Source organism: Centroberyx affinis, unplaced genomic scaffold (assembly GCF_046629955.1).
Source record: "Centroberyx affinis isolate AG114_WGS23_722 - 3 ecotype Tasmania unplaced genomic scaffold, CSIRO-AGI_Caff_v1 ptg006572l_1, whole genome shotgun sequence".
NCBI lineage: Eukaryota > Metazoa > Chordata > Actinopteri > Beryciformes > Berycidae > Centroberyx > Centroberyx affinis.
In genome coordinates, this window is record NW_027283329.1 from 22,139 (window position 1) to 41,781 (window position 19,643).

Consider the following 19,643-nt stretch of genomic DNA (forward strand, 5'->3'; position numbering starts at 1 on the left):
CAGAAAAGTTCTGGATTATAGCACTGGTTTTGGATTTTTTTGGAGGGGATTTTCTGGCCCCTTGAAAACCAGGAACCTATACCACATGCCACATGCCTGTGGGCGTTATGCACAAAGTGAGCGATCGGTGTCCCAAGTCACCTGAAATGTAAATGCATTTCTCTGACTGACATATTAGGACAAACCCAAGAAATGTTCCAAGTAACTGAAATAATTTACCTTACAAATCAGGCGCAGGTCTTCAAGGGAATTTTAATCTGAAATGATGTCAAACCCACAACCCTAAATCTTCTGCTTTGCACAACAGTTTATTTACTCTGTCATTTAATGCACCACATCCGTGCAGGCTGTCATCTCTATAAGTGATAGACGTAAACTAGAGGAACTGAGTCAGTTCAACGGACAGAAAAATAATGCCAACTCAGAGTGCTGTGTGTGTGTGTCTATGTGTGTGTGCGTACTGAAATAAAGCAATAATCACAACTCCTCGAAATACCTCTCAGTCTTTTTCTTTGGTCGATTCAGTTTTTTTTTCTTGTGGAAGACCTTCCCATCTGGCTGCTCATTTCATAAAGTTTAGGGATTTAGGTGAATTTAGGAGAATTTATCTTCTGCCATTCCCTTCTTCCTGAGTCTCTCAACTAAAAACTAGAAAGGTAAATACTCTAAAGGCAATGATACACAAGGCAACTTTTTGCGCAACTCTACTGGCCAACAGTGCCCAAGATGCTGACAATGTTGCTTTAATCACGTAGAAACACTTTTTTTTTTAGCAAGGAATCGATTTTTGACCCTGTGTGTCACCACTGAGTCTTCTATTTCCCAGACTTTGTGGATGAGTGACATTGAATACTGAGGAAAAAGCTGGAATTTTGTAAACATCAGCATGACACTCTTTACTGGCTCTCTACTGGCTGTTCACATCAGCTTTCCGTTATCTCAGTGAAAAAGGGTTAGGGTTAGACTCAGAACTTGAGTCAGAAGTGACTCAACTTAACGTCTAATTCAAAGTGATGTGGCAGCTGGTTTGATCCCCAAGATAAAGTATGGAGGGTGTGATCAGTAAAGAGAGAGAGAGAGAGACAGAGAGCAAGACTAAACAAGCAGAAAGGAAAATAGGCAGATTGATACTGTTCATAAGGTCATAACACCTAATCATTACTCTGATGTTGGCAAAACTGATAACAATAACTGATTTTCTGTGCACAACACAAAATTAATCCTTTAAGATATAGATATGATGTTTGAATGCGGGTGTAAGTTTACAGTTCCTCCTGTGGCCCATTTGAATTAGTACATCATGATATGGAGAAAAGGGAACTGCAGCACGGACTTTCAGAGTAATGTAACTATTTGCATGTGCAGCAGGTATAGGGAAAAACAAAATAGCGGGTGTACTTTGCATGTGTTCCCAGGAAAGAACAGTGAAGGCTGCCTTTCAAAGGATCAATATAATAATGCAATAATATTATAATGGATCAGGACATGAGGGTATAACTTTGGACACACAGCTGCAGACTGAATATACCACTGTGTGGGTACCTGAGTTGACAGAGCGGCAAGGAGAATACAACAGGATGTCAAACAGCAGGTGGGGATAGCATTTGTTTCGTCATCATATGCATAATTATTGAAATATGTTAAAATGTTGTCAATGGACAACAAAGGAGGGGGGCACTGGGTCAGTCTGCCTGGTGATGAGAAATTCAACTTCATCTGCAGCAAGGGTACAGATTAAGTGTGATTTAATTTTGTTCTTGAAGTGGTGATGATCTGTTTCTGTGTTTCATCCAAACCTCATTTCTTACATTGAAGAGTTGTGTTCTAAGATGTGATGCCCAAAATTTGAAAACAGTGACACTTGCCCTTGTGAAATGATTGGACACAAAAACAAATAATGGATAGTACATAACATAAAGTCAGCTTTTCAGGAGCTAAGAAAAACAATCGTTTTTAGCTTGTTGACAATGCATTTTTGACATTATCCAAAGGGTTTTCAAAGGACCAAGAGGTCAGAGGTAATAAGCCCAAAGAGGAGCATGTAATCCCTCAGTTCAAACAAAGACATTTAGTTCCTGAATTTGGGCCCCATCAATTAATTATTTGGTAAAATAATCTCTATGCTTGACTGTTATATTCTAGCTGATACATTTTCTTTTATTTGACTTTCAATAGATGTTGCTATTACTTTATATTTGCAGTATAGCCTATATATCACTGTTTTACTGTATGTAAACTTGATTACACATCATGAATACACATTATATTTTGTGTTCATATATTTTATTGATATATTGTTAAATACAATTTGATAAGATGATTCAATAAAGTAATGAAAGTAAACAAGTGCTGTGAGTTCATGCTGAGCTCCAGTCTCACCACGTGCCTCCTCAGGTTTGCCGTTGGAATGAAGTGAGCGCTGGGCGTCTCTGGTGGGACAAACAATCATCTGAATATCGACAAAAAAACAATCTCTTCAAAAGCTGCAATCAAGGCTCTGATCAGTGATGTCATCAAGAGACAAAATCCAAAGATGCATCATCCAGAATAAATTTGAGACTTTGAGGATTTGAGATTTGTGGACTCACTAACACTGTGTTTTAGGTTTTACATTCAATTAATGTTGCACTTCTAATAAATAGATAATCTTAATGTGTGTCCATATTCCTGTAAAATCACTCTGAATACTAAGCCCACATTTTTTTTCTGTCAATGGAGCAGTTCCAAAAAAACAAAGGGAAGAGTATGAATTTACCTGTTGCATGGGTGTCTGGGGTCGTGCTCTCTGAGGTTTGGTATTCAGGAGCTGGACTCTCTGTTGAGACTGGTGTTGTTGTTGGTCCTGAGACAGACAGCATGCCGCAAGCAAAGAAACAAACCAAAACATGTCAACAGTGACAAATTGTATAATTCTAATTTATCACAATCCTCATAATTTTGCAGGAGAATTTAGGAGTCTTGTCTTCTTTGTCCGCCTCTATTCCCTTGAAACAACTGCAATACAAATCAAAAAGTGAATTCAAAATGCAGAAACAGGTAGAAGCATGACCTAACAGAGATGAAATGTCCAAAGTCATGCAGGTCGGGTGAACTGAAGACTCTAAATTGCCCATCGGCGTGAGTGTGTTTGTGTAGTATGGTATATGATGTATATAATGTATGATGTGTATGTATATGGTGTAGTAAATGGTGTATATGAAGTATATGACCTAGTATAGGATTCATATGATGTGTATGTATGTGTAATATGTATATGTATGATGTAGTATGGTACAGTGGTGGAAAGTAACTAAGTACATTTACTATTTACTTTACTCTACAGTACTTAAGTACAAAGTACAATTTTGAGGTACTTTACTTGAGTATTTCCATTTTATGCTACTTTGTACTTATACTCCACTACATTTTAGAGGGAAATATTGTACTTTTTAACTCCATTACATTTATTTCACAGCTATGGTTACTAGTTACTTTTCAGATCAATATTTTATATTTAAAACATTTGATCATCGTTATAAAATAACTATAAAATATCATTGTTATAGACTAGACTACCCAAAAGTATAGCTAAATTGTGAAGATTAGCTTCACGTTGACAACTTTAAAATGCTGCTTACATGTACATGTATGTCAATAAATCAGTATTAATATTCAATAATTTATGAAAAATATAACTCTCTAAATGGGGACAGTTTGCATAATGAGTATGTTTACTTTGATACTCTAAGTACATTTTGCTGCCAATACTTATGTACTTTTACTTAAGTAAGATTTTGAATGCAGGACTTTTACTTGTAATGGAGTATCTTTACATTGTTGTATTGCTACTTTTACTTAAGTAAAAGATCTCGGTACTTCTTCCACCACTGGTATGGTATATGATGGTATGTAAAGCCCTTTGAGACTTGACTGTGATAAAGGGCTATATAAATAAACAAGACTAGACTAGACTAAATGGAAACAGGTGCAGGCCTACGTACCTCCGTGGCAGAAAAAGGGTTTTGGTAAGTCACAGTGTGAGGCAGCCCAGAGGCGGTTCGCGATCTGAACATGTGCACACTTCAGTGACGCCGAGCTGCTCGGCTCGTTTATGGCCCAGCGTCTGAACGAGACGCTGCTCCGGTCCGACCACTTCCACTGGTCCATGAAGAGGCCGATCCAGACGCTGGTGCCGTTAGCTTCTCTGTGCACCTCCTGTTTCTCAGTCTGGTTCCTCACGCTGGCCAGGTCTGTGTGGTACATCATGCAGTATCTCTGGGCTTTGGACCATTCTTCTCCCACGCTGTCTAAGCTTACGGGATATCTCACATATCTCTTGGCTGCGTCTGGGTTTCCTGTACGAAATAGTGCAGTGAGCGTAAAAGAAGGGTTTCTTTAAACTGATGTATGCGGCAGAATCATTCGTGTTAATTTAACAGTGAGAGTGTAAAAATCACCACTATGCCAGCGTTTATATCAGTCCTCACTTTGGTCCCACATGCGAGACCATGTTTCGCAGCCAAGCTTTGTTCAAACCCACAGAACTTTATTTTAATTTTTGTCAAGATGCCGAGGTTTTCAAAGATACCAAATGTGTCATACAGGGAAACGTGTATAAAATTATGCACAATCATCTAGATTTTTCCCATTTGATGTAATGGTGCAGCCATAAAAAAAAATGTTGTCTTGGGTTTGAATATTTCACTCTGTAGCTTCAATGAAGGGTTGGAATGAGCAGATACATAACATGTACTGTATATGTGAAATTGTCATACAGTTTGGAAAAAAATGTTTTTTCTAACTTTTAAAATTTAAGGGGAAACTGGGGGTGCAAGGGGTTAAAGAGTTTTGAACAGCCGCCCCAGATCCATATTATCTCTATGAGTGGACAAACAACTCTCCAGCCAACATTTGTCAACACAAATAACTTAAAAATCACCACATAAGAAAATGTGCTATTAAAGGTATCCACTATTTGCCTAAATAGACACACATTTGTTGGATTGTTTTGTCTGAAGTGTCACTTCAGATCAGCACATATCACTAGAAAATGTGCTATGTATATATCCACTATTTGCCTAAATACACACATTTGTTGGATGGTTTTACTTGTTGGTCTTACAGTGTAGTGAGTGCATTTTGGTATGAATGGCCCCAGTAAGAATTGAACTAGTCAGTTTCACACTCTGCCCATTCAGCCTTAGAGGAGTTTGCATTGCTTTGGTGATTTCCAAAACCTCAAACATGCTGTAAAAGTGAGCGGAAACAGAACACGTACCATCGTAGCAGACAAAGAGTCTTTTCTCTGCACAGCTGACGTCGAACCACCCCTCCACAGAGTCTGTCCTCATCATGACGCAGCGCTGGTCTCCGTCAGGCTCACCGGTGGCCCAGGCTTCGTACTCCGGCATCGCTCCAGCCTCAATGAAGGGCTCTTCTGGTAGAGACCAGTGCCAGTTCCACACATGTCCCCTCTCAAGGCCGATCCAGGCGTCTGCATTGAAACCCAGAGTGTGGACGAGCTGCCTCATGTCATCCGTGTTTTTTACGGTGGCCAGGGCGGTGAATTCCTTCCTGCAGTAGGTCCGAGCTTCAAGCCAAGTCTTCGGGTCAGAGATGAAGTGGAACTGGTGGGAGGAGGATGGGGTCGGGATGTTGCAGAGTCCTGTGAATCGTAGTACACTCATACTGTACTTTCAAGCACACAAGTACACATACTCATACTTGCACACCGTTAGTGGAAGTTGAATGGGTGCTGTGGGTGCCTGGCACCCATGGACAAAAAAATGTAGAGAATCCCTTGAAGTGTAGTAATATTGGTAAAAATGACTCATAAGATAAATAAATATATCATGAACAATCATTGACTATTTTCATTTGATAATTTACTCTTATAAGTTTTATCAAAACTCTATCAAGCTAGAAAAATGGATTTGTAGGGCTGGTGCAGTATGGCAGATTTGATATGTGATATTGAGGCACTTACATTAATGTGAACTGGTAAATAAATGCACCAAATTTCGGCTAAATCCTCATGTTGTTGTTGCGACATGTCGAATCAGCACTGCATTTTCTGTAGCATAATACTTGTGAATTTTAACTGTAACTTTACTATGGAGTTATTTTTAAACTTTTAGACCTATAACATGGTTGGGTAGACAGAGATCACAACTATAACTTACACCCATATACATAAAATGCAATCTCCGCCAATGTTGCACACACACATTTTAAACATTTTAATCCCACTAATTAAATGACAGTTTACATAAGACTCACAAAATCATTTATTTTTATGTCAGGGGACCATAATTCCAACTTATCCTGCTGTAATTTCCCCCCAAAAAGTTAACAATCAGAATGGTATTTGTTTAATATTATGTGCAATAAACTTAAAAATAATAAATTTGTTCTATACATTTCTGTACACACAGATAATGACCTGTAGCAATGAGCAAGCAGAAGGAGATCATGTCCATCCTATCGAGATCCCAGTGAACCACACTCCGACGATTGCAGCAGATAACTTTGGCATGGAGTGTCATTTCCATGAACAAACATGACCACCTAATCACATTTCTCTTGTTTATCTCCATGGTGCCTGTCTGCTTCGGTCGCCTTTGGTCATGCAAAGAAGAAAGCTGGGCAACAATGCTCAGATAAGATATCCATTGAGATGGAAAAACAGGACTAAGCAAGAGTGTGGTGGTTACTACGTGCCTCACATATAGCATGGAAATAACACTGACATTTTGATTAGGCTGACATTTACCAATACACGCCAATACATCTCATTTGACTGTGCCAATAAAGGAAAAATGCAACCTGGGATACTCTTACACTGTTCTATACAGTATATCATCAATTATATGAAGTTCAATGCATTCCAGGAGTTATTTTGTGATGCAAGTGTTGCAATTTACCTTTTTGTTGTACCCACTTTCCCACAACCCTCAACCTGCCTTGTCTACTTCTGCTTCAGTGATTTCCTACATTTCCCAGAATGCCTTTCGACAACCCCCAAGAAAACGAGTGTGAACTTGCTGCATTCACCTGTGGGGAAAGAGAGCAATAACGAGAGTGATAGCGATGGCTTAGTAAGAGCAAGAGAGCGAGAGTTTGTCCAGTCGAGAAAAAGCGAGAGTTGCTTCCTTACTCAAAAACGCGACATCGCTTGTGGCTGCATTGCATTCTGGTCTATTGAGGCTAGTGTCAGTGGAGAAATTGGTCTCGCTGCCTCTTCTACGATGGATTTCTCCCTGTCTGATTGTTGAATGCAAAATGCAAAATGGTGGTTCTAGAAAGAAGCCCTTGCTCTATTCTGAGGGACTAAACACCAACATCTGACGTTTACTGTTGATGTGTTAGATAGTTTCTCCTATTAAACTCCATTGTAGCTGCTGGAAATATCTCAACATGACGTCACATCATATATGTTTGGCCAGTTATCCACAGGAAAAATAATTTATTGTTAGCCATTTAAAAAAGATGGTTAATAAACTATCCTTTTACAGCATTTCATGGGAAGAGGGTAGGTGGCTCTCACAGCTCCCCACCTCTTGGTAAGTGCGGTGAGTTTACAAAGCAACTTTCCCACGGGCCAACAAAGATTTAAAAAATGGCGTAACTGCAGGCTCTATAGGACATTTGGTGATCATCTACTACAATTGCGGCCTCAGGATGTTATGCAAATATCTGTTGTCTGTATTCGCTCTCTATCACTTACAGGATTTGACTGAGTGACTGTGTTAGTTTACTGTAGATGGGCTACATGAATTCTGGTAACTTGGCCTTGTTGATCAGAGGTTAGGAAATAGTGTACAGAGAGAGAGAGATGCATGAAACAGCGAGAGGAAGGATGCTCTCGCGAAATGCTGCTCATGCAATGTCCTGTGCCACATCTGCGTCATCTTTCTTAGCAAACACAAGCTTTGTTCAAACTTGCATGCAACGGACATTTGAATTAGGTCAACAGCCGTGCAATACTTTGTACTTTGACTGTTGTGTGTGTGTGTGTGCGTGTGTGTGTGTGTGTGTGTGTGTTAGCCATTTATTTTCACAGCTGAGAAAAATATACAGTAGCATACCTAAAAAATTTAAACTTTATTGAGTTAAATCCAGTTAAATAAGTGAAATGGTGGTTACAGAAGAATTAGAATACATTTAAATATGATAGCTCAATATCTCTCTACTGTAAAAAAAAAAAAAAAAAAAAAAATAGATTACAATATAGAAACACGGTATTATGCAACAATATTGACCAAATGATTACTCCTGCCTGGTTGTTGATGTAAATATGAATGTGTTCTTAGTAAACCTGCCTAGTTCAGTAATGTAAGGGATGTGACTATCATCCGGATCATAACTAGTAGCCATTTCATCACATCCTACATATACGTGATGTTGTATATAATAATGTACATAACTTATTATATATTATATACAAAGTTTTTTTTATTAGGTTTGACTAGGGTCATGACTAGGGTTTACATTTCATATAAAACTAAATTCTACCCACAAATGCTATTAAATGACAGAAAAGTCCACTTCTGCACTAACAATGCTTTTGTCGGGACAGGAGATAACATTTTAAATATTTTTTTTCAGTTTCACTACTCACACAGTCATTGCTCCTTAGCTTTGTAGGGCAGCATACATTCATCCCGATAAATGGAGAAATCAGCATCCAAACAAAGAAGTATTCTTGCTACTTCATGCTACTTCACGATCCAAATGAAAATCTGTTGACCAAAATTCATCCTATTCATCCTTTTTTTCTCTGAAAACCTGCACCAAACATGTGCAAGCATTTCTTTCTTTTGAATATAAAACACCACCATGAAACACAAGATCTTGGACAGTTTAGTCCGGATTTGCGAGCATGTACAAGTCTCTCCACAAGCTACAAACAAATAAGATCCTGTCCTCTCTTCATTTTCTGGAGTTGCTCCATCGTCGAGGAATGAGATAGAGATTTCGTTGATGCCGTGACAGTACGGCAAATTTATGTGAGGAAGGGCCACGTTTTTTACGCTCTTTAGGACAACTGTGAAATAAAGCTTATTTGGATGTGAAAGCGCAGACAGACAAACTATGAGCCAGCAAGGTCTGTGTCAAATGCATTGGAGTTGGGTTTTAGGGTGGAGAACCTGCATAAGCGCTACTCTCACTGCTAAACACTTGCCAAGGTGTTGAGTTCAGCCCAGTCCTTGGCATCAGCCTCTTTACTCTGCGCGCTGATGCCCTTCTCCTTGTGCCTGCCCCCGAACGGCTTCCCCAGTTTGACTGACAGCGTGTGCAGGACAGAGCTCTCGTCGGGGGAGGAGCCACTGCGGCTGGTGCGGGTGCTGGTGGTCCTGCTCTCTGAGTTGGTGTTCTCAAAGAGCTTGGCCATGAAGCTGAGGCCGGCGTGGCGGATGTGGGAGCTGCCGGCGAACACGTAGAGTATGGGGTTGACGGCGCTGCTGAAGTAGGCGAAGGCCGTGACGTTGGGACGGGCCGTCTTGGCGGCCTGCTTCACTGTTCCACTGTCCAGTAACAGACCGACCACCTGGAGGAGGAAGAGGGAAGAAGGGAAGTTAGAGAGGAATAGGTGGGGAGTTGCACATGGTGTTCATGCTTCAAAAATACAATACAGACGACCAAGGGACAAAGACAAAAGTTGATGTCTGGGACCCATTCAGGACTAATGACAATAAAAGATACAGGACTTTTTCAACCCTTCACTGAACAGGGAGCTTCAGGTCTTGGGCATTCAAACTTTACAATGCAGGCTTTGCAATTTAATGAATTACATTCAGTAGTATATGCCGCCACATATACAGTATATATCACATATTACACCAACATCTAAGCACAATTTAAGAAATATGAAGATGCATGACAGAAACCTTCCTCTCTAGAGTTAGACCGATATATTGGCCAATATTGGACTGTTATTAAATATCAGATATCAACCAGTCGATGACATCCACTGCTGATTTAAAGGTTCCTCCCTGTCCACAGCTACATGAAAACAGTTTGTAAAATGCAATGAAAATGAATTTTCTTTGCACATTTTATTTACTCATGTAATTGTTCAATAATGTAAATTAATTCTTCATTTAAAGGCTTATGCCATTGGATAGGTGTGGTGGATCACCCTGCATTACAGAGCTGCTAACCTGCAAAGAATGAGAAGGCTTTTCCACCCTGAAAAGTGTGAAATACTAGGAGAAACACTGGCAATGTGTCTGAATATTTGTAATTTTTAGGATGACAATGGACAAATCTAAAGTTATTCATTATGCACAAAATATCTTCTATCAGCAGCTTCAATACAAAAATAAGCATCAGTATCAGACTTATATAAATATCAGTATCAATCCCATATCAATCGAACGCTATTTCTGTCAAAAAAGAGCTTCAGCAAGTCACCTCTGTGATGTTAATGATGTGATAGGGCAGCCAGAATAGCGCAAAGGTGCCGATGATTAAGAGGATCAGACGGCTGCCTTGTCCTTTGCGCTGGAACATGGCGCTTCGCAGACGGCAGATGACGGAGGAGTAGCAGGTGGTGATGAGGGTGAAGGGCAGCAGGCAGGCCATGATGGTCTCAAACAGGTACTGGAAGACCTGGTGACCTACGCTGCCCCAGTGGTACGGGGTACAGAAGTTCAGAGAGAAGTTGTTGCGTAGGAAAATCGTCCGATCGCTGTAGGGGAAGTTGGGGGCGGGGGGGGGGGGGGGGGGGGGTTATAGAAATACAAAAGTTAAATTTGTCTCTATAGACACAGAAGAGATAGAGAGATATAGACACAGACGAGATAGAGAGATATAGACACAGAGATAGAGCGACATGTACAGAGAGAATAAAGGTATAGAGACACAGGTAAAGATATGTATAGATATAGCTTCTACAGTGGGTAGGCTGCACAAACTTTGAAATACATGATTGACTCTACGACTGCCTAACAGTTCCAAATCATATCCATTGAAAATGTATGTCAAATATAAGTTTGGACACACTACATTTTTCTTTACTATTTTCCACATGAAACTATGAAATAACACAAATGGCATTAGGCAGTGACCAAAGTGTTAAACAAATCAAAACGATTTTATATTTTAGATTGAGCAGACTTAGATTGTATTTTTTATTTTATTTTATTTATTTTTTTAATCAACAGCATTTTGCCTGCACAAGATGTCCTGGGATTTTCACTTTTTCTCAACTTAAAAAAAAAAAATTATGAAACATGATGCAAGAAAAATGCAATGACATACTAATTTTAAATTGCAACTAATGACAAATTACAAGAATTGAAAAACTGGTGTCAGTAGTCACAACAAAAAGTAATCTGAGTACTTGTGTCACACTTGTCACAAAGTAACAAATTACTCCAAATGCAATGGAACTATTTGCTTTTTTAACTGAAATGAAAATTGAGCATGGCTTCAGACTGGCCATGAAAAGGTACACCTCTTATTATCTTTCCTCATGCTCTTTCTGTCACCATTTAAAAGTATTACTTAAAAAGTGGGGTTTCTTCTGGCTTGGCTTTCTACTGCGGTCAGTGGGAAAATCAGCCACACCTTTTTTACATTTTAGCTAAAGATAGCCATGTGTGCATGTTTTGTGAACATGTTGATTTCCAAAGCAAATTAAATGGGATTCAATGCCATTCAAGATGTGTGTCTCTTACAAAATAAAGGAAATATTAGGCAGAAGTTTCTCAAGTTGAAGGATGGAGGTGCACATTGCGTTTCTGAAACAGTCCCTGCTAGTGAAATACCAAAAGGCAACAACTGATTAGAAGGTGGTGCAGGAAATCTGCAGGAAATATGATTAGTCAAAGACATTTTTCAGCCTACATGCTCTAAGACCAAACTAACTGTGGTTTGAAATCACTCAGATAAAACTGTTTGTGGTAAAAAAAAAAAAAATTTCCACTCACAGGCTTGCCAAGAGCCAGTCAAAATGTTACCCAGTGTAGGATGATGCTGCCTTCAAGTGACGTCTCACATATTACTTACACTCAAGTGCTTTTGGTCAAAAATGTTGAAGACAAAATTAACCCTGTTAGAAAAATAGCTTTTCAGCAGCTATTGCTTAATTTCATAAATCAAGTAGTACAGAGCTACTTTGTGCTGCAGCGGCAGAATGAAGAGGAGAAGATGTGTATCAGGCATGCACTGTAGTTAATGTTTTAATGAATTTATTAGCCAAAAGTTGTACAGTATATATTTGTATATCCAAGAGGACATCTTATAAGCATGCACAACTGAAAGTTAAATAACAAGTGAAAATAGAAAAATACAACTAATGTAACCTTTTACATACAATGCCAAACAAAGCATTTTACCATCAATAGTTGGCACATTTTCTGTGCACACCTCAGAGACTCAGGTATCATAGAAAATTCTTCATTTTCACGATCATATTTAGCACCTGGTTGGGTCATTCATGTGTGCGCAACTCATAATTGGGCTATTTTCAACAGCAACTGAATGCAGCAAACGTGTGCAATTAGTAGTATGAGTGTGAAAAAAAGTAGCTGCTTTGATCACACGTTTTTACTACTGTTTATTATTTTTTGCTGATGTTATTTTACACTTCATGTAGCTCAAAATGAATCTGTTCTTACAATTTTGAATATCTAAAAACATAACTATAGGCTTTGTTTTAAAGGTCCCACATTGTACAAAAGTGTTTCTTCCTTGCCTTTCCATATGTAAGCATTTTGTCATTAGACACAATGTGAAATCTGAAACGCCTCCCATTTGGCTATAGCTAGTTTCTTACTTAGAAATCATATGATTCTTCAAGCCCTTTTGATGTGGAGCCTTTAGTGAGGTCACTCAGGCTGACAATCTGCGTTTGACCCAGTTCAGTCCATGTTTGTACACCTTGGAGGAAGAGGGGAAATTTCTCTGCCCTATAGTTTTGTTAATCAGCATAAAATCAACACCCACAGAAAACAGCCTGTTTACAGTGGAGACACTGAGAGGCTGGAACACACACTACAGAAGTTGGATTTAGGTGTATTTTTGCCATACACTTCACAAACGTGGGAACTGTATTAAACTGCTAAACTTGTAATATGTTTTTTAACATGGAGCCGTCCGAAAACATGAAAGCCTGCAGTTAGGCAGAGAGAGAGAGAGAGAGATATATACTGTGTATCTCATATACTGTACTGTAGGTTTCTCTCCTCTCTAAAGCTGATTTGAATTTGAATTTGTGAGAGAGACAGATACAGAGAGAGAGAACTTTTTCCTTCATATGTTTTATCCATCACACACACACACACACACACATATACACACGCACACGCACACACACTTTGACCCACCTGCGGTAGAAGGGCATGGGCAGCGACAGGACGAACGCCATCATCCAGACCCCCAGCAGGATAACCAGCAGGGAGCGCTTTGTTCTCATCCTCTGGGACAGGAAAGGCCGCGTGACCGCCAGCCACCTGTCCACGCTCATCAGGCAGATGAGGTAGATGGACACGAACATGTTGACGCTGGACAGGTAATGCACCAGCTTGCACGCCGCCGAGCCGAACTCCCAGCCGCGGCCTCCAGCCAGGTAGCGCAGGAAAATCGGGGCGCTGAGCAGCACGAAAGCGTCCGCCGCCGCCAGGTTCAGCACCAGCAGACACGTCACCGACCGCTTCTTCACCCGGCACAGCACCGACCACACCACAAACAGGTTGCCGGGGAAGCCGAGCACAAAGGCCAGGGTCAGGATGGCGACGCCGACCTGGGCCGAGACGCTGAGGGGCAGAGACGGGGAGGAGGAGGCGGAGGCGGTGAGGTTGGATGCCATCGGGAAGGCTGCTGTTGAAGAATCTGAGGTTGAATCTGACAACGGTTGAGCTGGCACAACCTTTGGGAGGGGAAATTGGCAGGAAACAGGATATGTTGTAGGCTGTTACGGTTTGGGAGATGCCAGTGTGTGTCAATGCTGCAAAGTTGCATCACATGGATTGTTTTTTTTTCTAGTCTGTGGTATAGCCTACATGCTCACACGCTGAATTCCTGATACTATGACCTTTGGCCTCCCCGGGCAACAGCAAGGAATTCTCAAAAAGCACATTTTACCTACTTTTTGTTGTTTTTATCATTGATCTAAATAAACGAAACCTTCATCTAAAACCACAAATTTAATTTGTAGTGATGTACAGATGAACACTACGTATTACTTTGGCCAGTAAGTGGTACTACTGCACCATTTCTGTTTTATTCCAGGCATTAATGGTAGTGAGCGAGAAGTGAAAAAGATAGAGGATCATTATGAACAATTACAAATTAACACTTTACAAAATAAAAACGCCACTGTGTGTAAAAGGTGTTCCTATATGTTTAGTCTCTAAACACACTGACATATTTAATAAGTTCTACAGAAGGTTGCAGTTGGTTTTGTGTTCCAAAACTAAACACATTTCACAATTGATCATGAAAAGTTCATCTATCTAAATATAAAAGTTAGTACTTTTCCAAAACTTTTTATTTTACCAAATTTACGTTTTCAAAAACCATATAAAGTGGGCTGGCATTTGCGTTCCTTCTCTTGTACACGTTTGATAAAAAAAAAAGAATTGGTCATTGGACATTTTTGTCAAGCTACATGAACTACAGTGGAAAAATAAAATTATACCAGATGATATTGAATAAAATTGTCAGAAAAGCATAACTGACCATCTGTAATTTAGAAGACTGGAATTTAGAAGATACATTCCAACTGTTTTAACAGCTGAATTATTATTATTATTATAATTATCATTATCATTATTTTGATTATCTCAAAATCACATACTGACCTTCAGCTGCTGATCTCCCTTATAAACGGCCAACAGTAAATCCACTCCACAAGTGTACCTATATTTCCATCTATTATACAACTTCGCTTTTTTCCCCCTGTCTGTTAAAAACTCCTTGTGTTTCAGTCCCTGTGCTTCCCTTCTTGCTCTGACGAAGAGAATGAAATGAAGAAAGGGAATGAAACAGAATGAAAAATATATATATATATATCTATTGTGTCATGTGAGGGGAAACCCAGTGACCACAGAGACACAGATGGGAAGCCAGTTTGAGCTTCTCTATGTCATTGCAACATAACCATGGTTTCTATTCGCATATGTTTCAAACCACTTTGTTGCACTTTATTTAACTAGGTGATATCGGCATCCATGTCACCTTCAAGTCCAGCTCTAGCAATTGTCCTTCCCATCTAACCTGGGCTTACGGGAAAATGGTAACTTGGAAGCTGCTGTCCTTTATGGAATAGCGTTTGTGAATGCAATCATCCCAAATGGACAACATTATAAATGTAAAACCCCACTTGTAGATAATGTTAATTTTTCAGTTATTGTGCTTTATTGTGTCCCATTAACACTCTTCCAAACTTGTGGCTAGACACACAGGTTGGGTTTTTTGGTTAGCAATTAGATCCAATTAGTCCAATTAGCTGATACTGTTTTATAATGTAGAGTACACACATAAAAATAAAGGTGTGAACTGGAACCGGAAATGGTTCTTTGGAGTGATGCCACAGAAGAACCATGGTTCTCTGGTTCCACAAACAACCTTTATATGGTTCTTTGGGATATTAAAAGGTTCTTAATTCTTAGTTATTGGATGGTGGGTGATGGCATAAATGTGGAAAATAAGCCCCTCCATACTATATATTGTGCAATTGCAAATGAGGCTATTCAAGGACAGATAAACAAAAACACTATGCAGCTGTCTAATGCAGAAATGGCTCTTTAAACAACATTGGTCTGAAAGGTTCTTTGTGGAACCAGAAATGGTTCTTCAATGGCATCACTCCGAGCTCTTTTCAGCACCTTTATTTTTCTGTGTGCATTATAACAAACATACATATTTCAGTGACAAGCTCTGCTTGCCATTGAACTAACACTGCTTCTCGCTGCCTTTTAGTGTCATGGCAGTTTGGCATCATAGAGGGGCAGAAATGTCAGAAAATGTTGTAAAAGGAGTGACGGCATAATTTGTAAAGGAACAAGAAGAAGAAGGAGCGGCACAAGACCCTGCCCTGAGGGTGAGAGTGAGGGGGCGATGTTTCCAGGTGAACTGGCAGGATCTTGCTGCTGCTTGAACATTAAATCATAGCTGCTTTGTGTGCAACGTCTGTTCCCTTGCACCAGGCTTTTTGGCAGAATTACAGCATTATGATCTTCCTCTTGCAACATGACGGGTCCGTGTTACCCTTACAGGAACAGAGTGCCGGATTGCACAATCAACTTGAAATCTGATGAGTCACGTCTTCAGTGCATGCTTTACTTCATTTTGTACTTTTCCTGGTTTGTTATTTTTTCTAAATTTCCATAATTTTTTTGCCCTAAAAATGTTTTATACCATACAGTTATTTAAAAATGATTAAAATTAAATAATATTTCAAGACAATCAACAAACTCTTTTTTTGAGGTGGGTGGTTTTAAAATATTAACATTTTTGTTTAGTGTCTTCTTGTAAAAGACCATAAAACATGTACAAAAGAGAGAGTCTGTTGGTATAAAACATACACAAAAGAGAGCCTCTGTTGAATCTTTGTTACATTCATCAATACACAGGATATGATGTTACTATCATCACTGGATTATCGCTACTGTGCCATAATCCAAGGTGAGCTTTCATATAGACACCAAATTCAGAAACCAATGTAAGAAAATAAAGTCTGTCTGTTGATCCTTTGTTCAAATATGATACATTTCATAATAACTCACTTGTGCTCATTAGTGAGGTATAATAATAATATTCACTGTTTCAGTTCATGTTAATTTGCATGCTTTGGCAAGTAGAAACGTGGACAAAAATTGCAAAAAAAAAATGTGTGGACAAATGTAGCAAGAAAATACTCGGCAGACAGCAGTAAACATGTACAGTAAACATGAGCTAAGCTTTGGCTAGTACAGTCCTGGATAATACTCAACAGCTGCTCCCTTATGAGATAGTTCATAGGATCATATATCATCTGATCCAACACGCTATTTGCTGAAGTTGAATGTGTTTTAATGACGCTGTGCCACGTGTTGCTTAGTAAAAGCCTGCGTTCAAACACTTCGGGATGCTTCGGGCGGTGAGTTCTTCCAGGATCAGCGTTCCCAGTGACGACCCCACTTGTCAGAAACAGATTTACAGTTGCCTCCACTTGTTACAATCTCAGTCAGAAGAAAGTTCATTTGTGCAGCAGGTTGAATCAGGGCAGGGCTTTTTCAATTGGCTGGAATCAGTGGATCCGCCCACTTTGCCTTGTAAAAAACAATAATTGTGCCTGCGATGCTTATATAAAGGTCCCATATTGTCCACTTTCCAGTGTTTTATTTTATTTTTTGAAGTCCATTCAAAGCTGTGTGTGTGGTGTCATGTACCAAAAACACTCTCAATCCATTTTTACACGTTCACATTTTCCAGCATCTCTCTGAGCCTTAACAAGAAATGGCTGTTTTTGTTGCTGTTTCTTTAAGGCTCATTAATATGAGCATAAAACTATGACCCCTCTGTTCTGATTGGCTAACTGTTTCAAGAGTGAAACGTGAGACACCGCAGCCCGTCAGCTACAGATAGAGAAAACTAAACAATGGCAACAGCTCAACTGCTTTGAAAAAAACACTTTGTTAGCCTAATATTTCTTACAAAAATGATAATGAGCGAATCTTTGTGACACCACAAAGTTACAGAAGTCCAAACAGCTCGTTTAGAGGCTCAGTTTTCTAATATGGATTGTGTGGATTTAGTTGCCGACCGTGCGTTTTGATACTTTCACGATGTTTAGATAGCACATCCAACTCCTTTATAATCAAAGAGGCAAGGGAAAAATATGGGACCTTTAAAATGTTCAAAGTGCGATGTCACTGGAGGGAAGAGGGAGTCAAAGCACATGGCCTGTGTTTTCCCCTCCAGAACGACCACGACCGCGCCAAGCCTGCAGCCTCCGGTGGGCTTTATTTACCGTTCTTCACAGCTTTCAAATTAGAGCTAGTGTTGGTGACAGAGTCTGGGTCTCGGTCCCTCAGCATGACTCCGTCTGCGTCTTTGTCTTTGTCCCGGCTGTTCTGGCTGTTCTGTCGGCTCTTCCTTGTCCCGGAGTCCAGCGCTGTGCCCTCGAACAAGCGGGCCATAAACGCCAGCCCCTCTCGACGGATGTAGGACTTCCCTGCAAACACGTAGAGCACGGGGTTGGCGCTGCTGCTGATGAAAGCCAGGGAAGAGGTGATAGCGCGGTACGTCTTCCATATGTAATCCAGCCTGGTGGATGGAGGATTTATCCGAGCATTGTAGGAGAGAAAAGGGGTAAAAATAAGAAACTCTTCGTTTTTTTTTGTTTTTGTTTATTAGAATAAACCTTAAAGGGTTTCTGCACTCAAAGGGATGACAGACGTGGCAAAAAGAGTAGTCTGCAACTTTTGAGTGTGGAAATGCTTTAACAGGCTGTTGCCATTTGAGTCTACAACAGGTGAATAATAATGAGCTTTTTCTTCCAAATGTATCCCATTTGAAGAGGGATAATGCTGATAACATGCTAGTGAATTTGATTGAGTTTTATTGCTATTTTGATATTTGACATGAAAGTATTTGCAACTTTTTGTCTTATCACTTAACTTACTTTGCTCTCACAGCTGAACCCTGTGGATACGAAGCCGCTGTAACCTGTGGACAGTATAGAATTGTAGATTTAATAATAATGAAGAATGTAATGGTCAGCATCTCTTCACACGAACTTGCAAACAACATTAAAGCAGCAAATATTTTAAATACTATAGATTACAAAGTTTTTGTTTCCGTAATGTTCTGGTCAATGTGTTATTTGTGAAAACAGAAGATATGACATGCCACATACTTGCACGATGTTGATGACATGGTAGGGCAACCAGAAGACACAGAAGGTCACCACGATGGCCAGGATGAGCTTCTCGCTGCGGATCCGACGGCGGAACTTGGTCTGTCTGATCCGCCGCAGGATGCAGATGTAGCTGCCTACAATCACCCCGTAGGGAATAAAAAATCCCAGCACTAGTTCCATTGTATACTGGAGGACCGCCTACGCAGGTAAGGAAAGAAGTGCATTTGTAAGAATCATTAATATGCTGACATTCTCCACAAGGCAAATTCATATGTTGGCGGCTCCAAATGGCAGCGAGATGTAAGTGTTTTAAAACTTTGAACTTTGAACTTCAATACCCAGAAATCATGTAACGTGATGTCAGTAAGCTGCACACAGCATGATCATGTTTACCAAAGGATACCAAAGGGACAAGAGAGGAAAAAGATCTAATGTTGGGGAGTCCAGCTTTCTCTGGACAGAGCGCTGCTCATTGTTGTTTAGGAAACAAGTTTTTATTTTGTTCTAAAGTTTCGAGTTGTCACTTCCTGCGAGTGTCCGTACCTGAGAGAATTTCATCTCAACAAATACAGAAAATCTACAGAGCCTCACTTAGGAGGATGGGACGCTTTTCTCTGTTGGTGCCCCAGTGTTATTTAGGCCGATAAGATAAGAAGGTGTATTTTAACACAAAAAATTTGCCTAGTGGCTTTAGACAGCTGTAAATGCAACACATTATGGTGCCCCTTAAAAGATAGCAGGTAAGTGAAGTACATGGTTGACACTTTTACTGACTGGATTCTGTGCATTTTAGAAATGTTGAATGAATTTA

At 39.8% G+C, this 19,643-nt stretch overlaps 2 protein-coding genes across 2 annotated transcripts; both read right to left on the reverse strand.

The window, feature by feature from the left end:
- Positions 1 to 8,101: 8,101 nt before the first annotated feature.
- On the reverse strand, positions 8,102 to 14,921 carry ltb4r (leukotriene B4 receptor). Its single transcript, XM_071512834.1, has 4 exons — positions 14,790 to 14,921; positions 13,314 to 13,855; positions 10,396 to 10,672; positions 8,102 to 9,529 (listed from the first exon to the last, which is right to left on the reverse strand). The coding sequence occupies exons 2-4, from the start codon at positions 13,793 to 13,795 to the stop codon at positions 9,152 to 9,154; spliced, it is 1,137 nt and encodes a 378-aa protein (XP_071368935.1). The 5' UTR covers positions 13,796 to 13,855; positions 14,790 to 14,921; the 3' UTR covers positions 8,102 to 9,151.
- Positions 14,922 to 17,932: 3,011 nt separating this feature from the next.
- LOC139638805 (leukotriene B4 receptor 1-like) lies at positions 17,933 to 19,024 on the reverse strand. Its single transcript, XM_071512835.1, has 3 exons — positions 18,830 to 19,024; positions 18,596 to 18,639; positions 17,933 to 18,237 (listed from the first exon to the last, which is right to left on the reverse strand). Exons 1-3 carry the CDS (start codon positions 19,010 to 19,012, stop codon positions 17,934 to 17,936), a joined length of 531 nt encoding a protein of 176 aa, XP_071368936.1. The 5' UTR covers positions 19,013 to 19,024; the 3' UTR covers position 17,933.
- Between the last annotated feature and the right edge of the window lie 619 nt (positions 19,025 to 19,643).

Bases quoted from the DNA above. Each gene is read 5' to 3' on its own strand.
- ltb4r (XM_071512834.1), bottom strand. From the start codon at position 13,795: ATGGCATCCAACCTCACCGCCTCCGCCTCCTCCTCCCCGTCTCTGCCC. The intron at 10,673-13,313 runs GTGGGTCAAAGT...CTTCCCCTACAG, and splicing joins CCCATGCCCTTCTACCGCAG to CGATCGGACGATTTTCCTAC. The intron at 9,530-10,395 runs GTGACTTGCTGA...TTCCTCCTCCAG, and splicing joins ACATCATTAACATCACAGAG to GTGGTCGGTCTGTTACTGGA.
- LOC139638805 (XM_071512835.1), bottom strand. From the start codon at position 19,012: ATGGAACTAGTGCTGGGATTTTTTATTCCCTACGGGGTGATTGTAGGC. The intron at 18,640-18,829 runs GTATGTGGCATG...TACTGTCCACAG, and splicing joins ATGTCATCAACATCGTGCAA to GTTACAGCGGCTTCGTATCC. The intron at 18,238-18,595 runs GTAAGTTAAGTG...TCCATCCACCAG, and splicing joins GGTTCAGCTGTGAGAGCAAA to GCTGGATTACATATGGAAGA.